General features: G+C 28.4%; 1 protein-coding gene across 2 annotated transcripts in view; it reads left to right on the top strand.

Annotated features, from left to right (window-relative positions):
* LOC106472768 (amino acid transporter AVT3C-like) overlaps positions 1 to 1,343 on the top strand; it is a 30,326-nt gene extending 28,983 nt beyond the window's left edge. Inside the window, exon 4 of one of the 2 annotated variants that reach the window (XM_022401300.1) lies at positions 1,080 to 1,343. In XM_022401300.1, the coding sequence (XP_022257008.1) occupies positions 1,080 to 1,100 (21 nt within the window). In that variant the 3' untranslated portion in view covers positions 1,101 to 1,343. The other variant, XM_022401298.1, reaches the window with a different exon arrangement.
* The last annotated feature ends 2,595 nt before the right edge of the window (positions 1,344 to 3,938 follow it).

Genomic DNA, 3,938 nt, shown 5'->3' with positions numbered 1-3,938 from the left:
GCTAGCGCGGATAGCCCTCATGTAGCTTTGCGCGAAATTCAAAAAAACAAACAATTATACAAAATGACTAATTTTATACTTATGATAGTGTTATTCACATTTATCTCTAAAAAGTGAAGTGGCACATGCTGTTAAGTTTATTATCTTCTTGTACAGTGAAGAGACATCGAAAGTATCCATGTGCTTGATTGCCTAAATGTGGTTATATACAGTCTTTTCACCACTATGGGATTAATCGCTTCAATATAGTTGTGTTGGTATGGAATAATAAATTAATCCCAAGAACTAAGCATGTATAAAATTCTATTTTAAATGTATGTGCCTTTCTGAGAGTACATTTTGACATGTAATGAAGATTACAGATTTAAAGATCTGTATTGTAAAATATAAAATTGTTTCATTTATTGTCCTTTTTTAGATAAAAACAATGCACAAATTATTTCCTAGTTCTACAGAAGGTGTAAATGAACAAATAAAATGCAGTTTTATTCTTGTAAGTTCCATTTAAATATCTCTTGTACTCTGCATTGTTGTTTTAAGTAATTAAATAAAAAAAAATATAGTTTGGGAGTGTAGATCATTAAATCTTTAAGAATATATAGCTTATGTTAACCTATACCTACTAATAATTTCACTATTCAGTTATATTTTGTATTTTTCTGATCAGTGTTACAAAGTAATGTTTATTTTTATCAACAAAAATTCAGTAGTTTTAGTAGAGTAGTCATGTAGAAATTTGTAGGGAGAAAAGAATTCCATGGAATGCTATTATTAATTGTATTTTCAGATTGTTACAGGTTTTGTATTACAGTGGCACATGTGAGATGTTTATGTACACAAGTATAGTACTAAAAGAGTAACTTACTATCATAATGAATGAAGGGTAGTTCAAAAATGTCTTTTAAAAAATCCTAAACAATCTGGAAATAGGAAGATTAGTCTAAAGGAAGAGTAATCAATTAGTTGAAGGTAATCAATTAATGAGCCCAGTGGTTAATCAATTAGCAAATTTTACTAATCTCCCATATCTATTGAACATGTTACTTTTGAATTTTTAGAATTATAATGAATTTCAACAGGTACTTACCTCTAAAATATGAAAAGTATTTCCTTGTTGAGCTGCTCTTATGCTGACAACAAAAATGTGGCTAAAGTTCTGAGAAACAGTGCAGAGCATGCATCAATATTCCCATATAGTTCTCACTCTCCCACTTTCCATATGACTTACTTCTTTTGTGATCTATATAAGCTCAGCTTTCTTGCTATAATTCAGATTTTGTAGCTGCAGTCATGATGGAAACCACATATTTCCTAGGTATGAGGAGGTGGATGGGAATGTAAATTAAGAGGTAAGTACATTTAATGAAATTCATTTAATTTTAAAAATGTAAAGTAAAAAACAGGCAGACCTGCCTCTGAAATATAAAAAGTCAGAATTGTACATTGAGATGGAGGAAGGAACCAGAGTGAGAGTAATAAGGACCCTTGAATCACAAAATTTTGCATTCTTAGGCAAAAAGTAACAGCATAAATCACAACAAAGTGTGATAAAGCTGATATGAAGAGAATTCAGAACTGGATTAGATTCAGTGGACTGGATTTATGATAGAATGACTAGAGCAAACCATGCTCATAAGACATTCAGAAAATTCATTCTTTTCAGTTGGGTCTCCTTGCCCCGTTTACCCTTTAACCCTCTGGATTTGGTGGGTTGAAGTGTGCCTTTGATGATATTTTTGCAGTTACATTCAAAATGTAGTTAACTTTATAATTAATGAATGTCAATAAACTTGGCATCAAATCTCAGTTTGTAATTCAAATTTTAATATAATTCTCTGTATCACAAGATACTTCTTCACTCTGAATTTTGTTAAACATTTTCTTTCTATCTCTATAATTTTGTGAGTGGCCTTGAACTACATACTTATACTATAACTACTGCTAAGCCATCATGTAAATTTGTAGCTTCCAAACTTCTTGCTTTATTGAGATTTAAACAATGAAAATCAAACCAATATGCCATGCCCTTCCTATGTCATTGTGTATTTCAAAAAAAATTTCAGTAATTCCCACTGATATTTTCTATTGGATTATTTATAACCAATAGAAGAGAAGATTTTGCTATAAAAGATCTTTTATGAGATTAGTTCACATAGACACCAGGCTAGGATTGATAGCCTCAGTTTCATTATTTACCTTTGTAGTGTTCAACTCGACCAGCCAGTGGAATTTTTTAACCTGTTTATAGCTTAATTAAAAAGTCAGTTAATAGTCTCACTACAGGCTCTGTCAAAGTGACCATCAGAGTTGCCATACTGTAACTTTTTAATATAATATGTGTATCTTCACAAGCTTTCAGTAAACATTACAAAGTCTTTGTACACAAAAAATCAAATTTTTTAATTAAGTATTTTTCCTAACAATTTGTCTATGAAAATATGGAGTCGGTGTTGACTGCACCTAGCTATTGCAATTGATTTTTATTTTAAGATTAAAAATACTTTTCTTTATTTGAAAATTCTGAAAACATTCTAAAGAACTGTCATTTGTTTTGTTTTTTCAGTAAGACTGTATTTTTATCTATTATTTCATCTACCCTAACTCTATACCCATTTGGCCAATTTGACTGTCCTCGTTACCACCATAAAAATATGAAATAAATCTAAATTATCCTTTTTTCTTTCTAGAATGACTGCAAATTGTAACATGAAACTACAATTGCTTAACCTAAATAGCTTAAGGCTTGTAACAATATACATCTGTACTTACTTAATTTTATTGTTTTATTGGTCTTTCAACCATGTTTAACTAATACTCCTGCCACACTTGGCAAATATGCAAGTCATGTTACTGTTTAGAATTAAATAATACGAGTTGCTCACAATCATACCTCATAAAGAATTATTATTATTTTTTCATTATCTTACATAATCTAATCTAACAAGTTTCTAATTTTTACATTTTAGTTACTTTTATGATAAGTAATAAAAAAATTCACATGAAAATTGTTATTTAATTAAATGTTGCACATAATAACACAGAATAATAACAAACACAAAGCAAACAACGTCCTATAACTATCACAAATTTTCTAGCTTTCTAACTATACGATAAGAGTTTAAAAATTCAGTTAAGCTTGTCAATGTGAATACCATTAGATAAAGTTTCAAATTAGAGGTGAAATAAACAATTCTCTGTACAGAAAATAATGTAATATAATACATCATTTGATAGAGTAAAACCTTGGCATTTTATTGGTTATAAATAATATAGTATTGAACATCAGAGAAAACTATTGCAATTTGTGAAAGAGAGGATGTAAAAGGTGGCTCTGTAAACAAAAAGAAAAAAATTGAAGGCTATAAAAATTATGCTTTGCATGAATAATATTTATATTATAATGAGTAATTTACATTAAATTCTGTACTTTTTGGAGGGGTGATAAATTAGAGAAGAGGGAAGATATAGAGAATAAATGTCATGATTCTTATACAGGGTGAGATTGAGAACTTTTTTAAATATTTCCTTATAAAATTAAGAACTTAAATAATATTTAGATTTGATTTATAACAACATTTTAATGCCAAGTTATTAGTATGCAATGATAATTAAGTAATTTAATTAATTTTGAATGTCACCCTAAAGAGTTGTTACATGAGCCCTTTGATCTACCTGTAGTAAGAGGGGAAAATCGTCAGTTTTAGAATGTCTTGTGTCGAAATTGCATATTTGAAATATAAATTATTAATATTGTGGATCACCAACATTCTTACTGAAAAGTAGACTTACAGTGCTTCTTCTGTTAACAGCAAAATATTTGAGTTCAGATGAAAATATTAATTTTTTTTTCTATATATATATATATATATATATATATATATATATTTCTTATTTGTTATAAAAGTAACTAAAATATTTAAAATTTAGAAACTTTTAAA

Source organism: Limulus polyphemus, unplaced genomic scaffold (genome assembly GCF_000517525.1).
Source record: "Limulus polyphemus unplaced genomic scaffold, Limulus_polyphemus-2.1.2 Scaffold5594, whole genome shotgun sequence".
Lineage (NCBI taxonomy): Eukaryota > Metazoa > Arthropoda > Merostomata > Xiphosura > Limulidae > Limulus > Limulus polyphemus.
The sequence above is the reverse complement of the archived record's forward strand: the minus strand, read 5'-3'. Positions and strand labels throughout refer to the sequence as shown.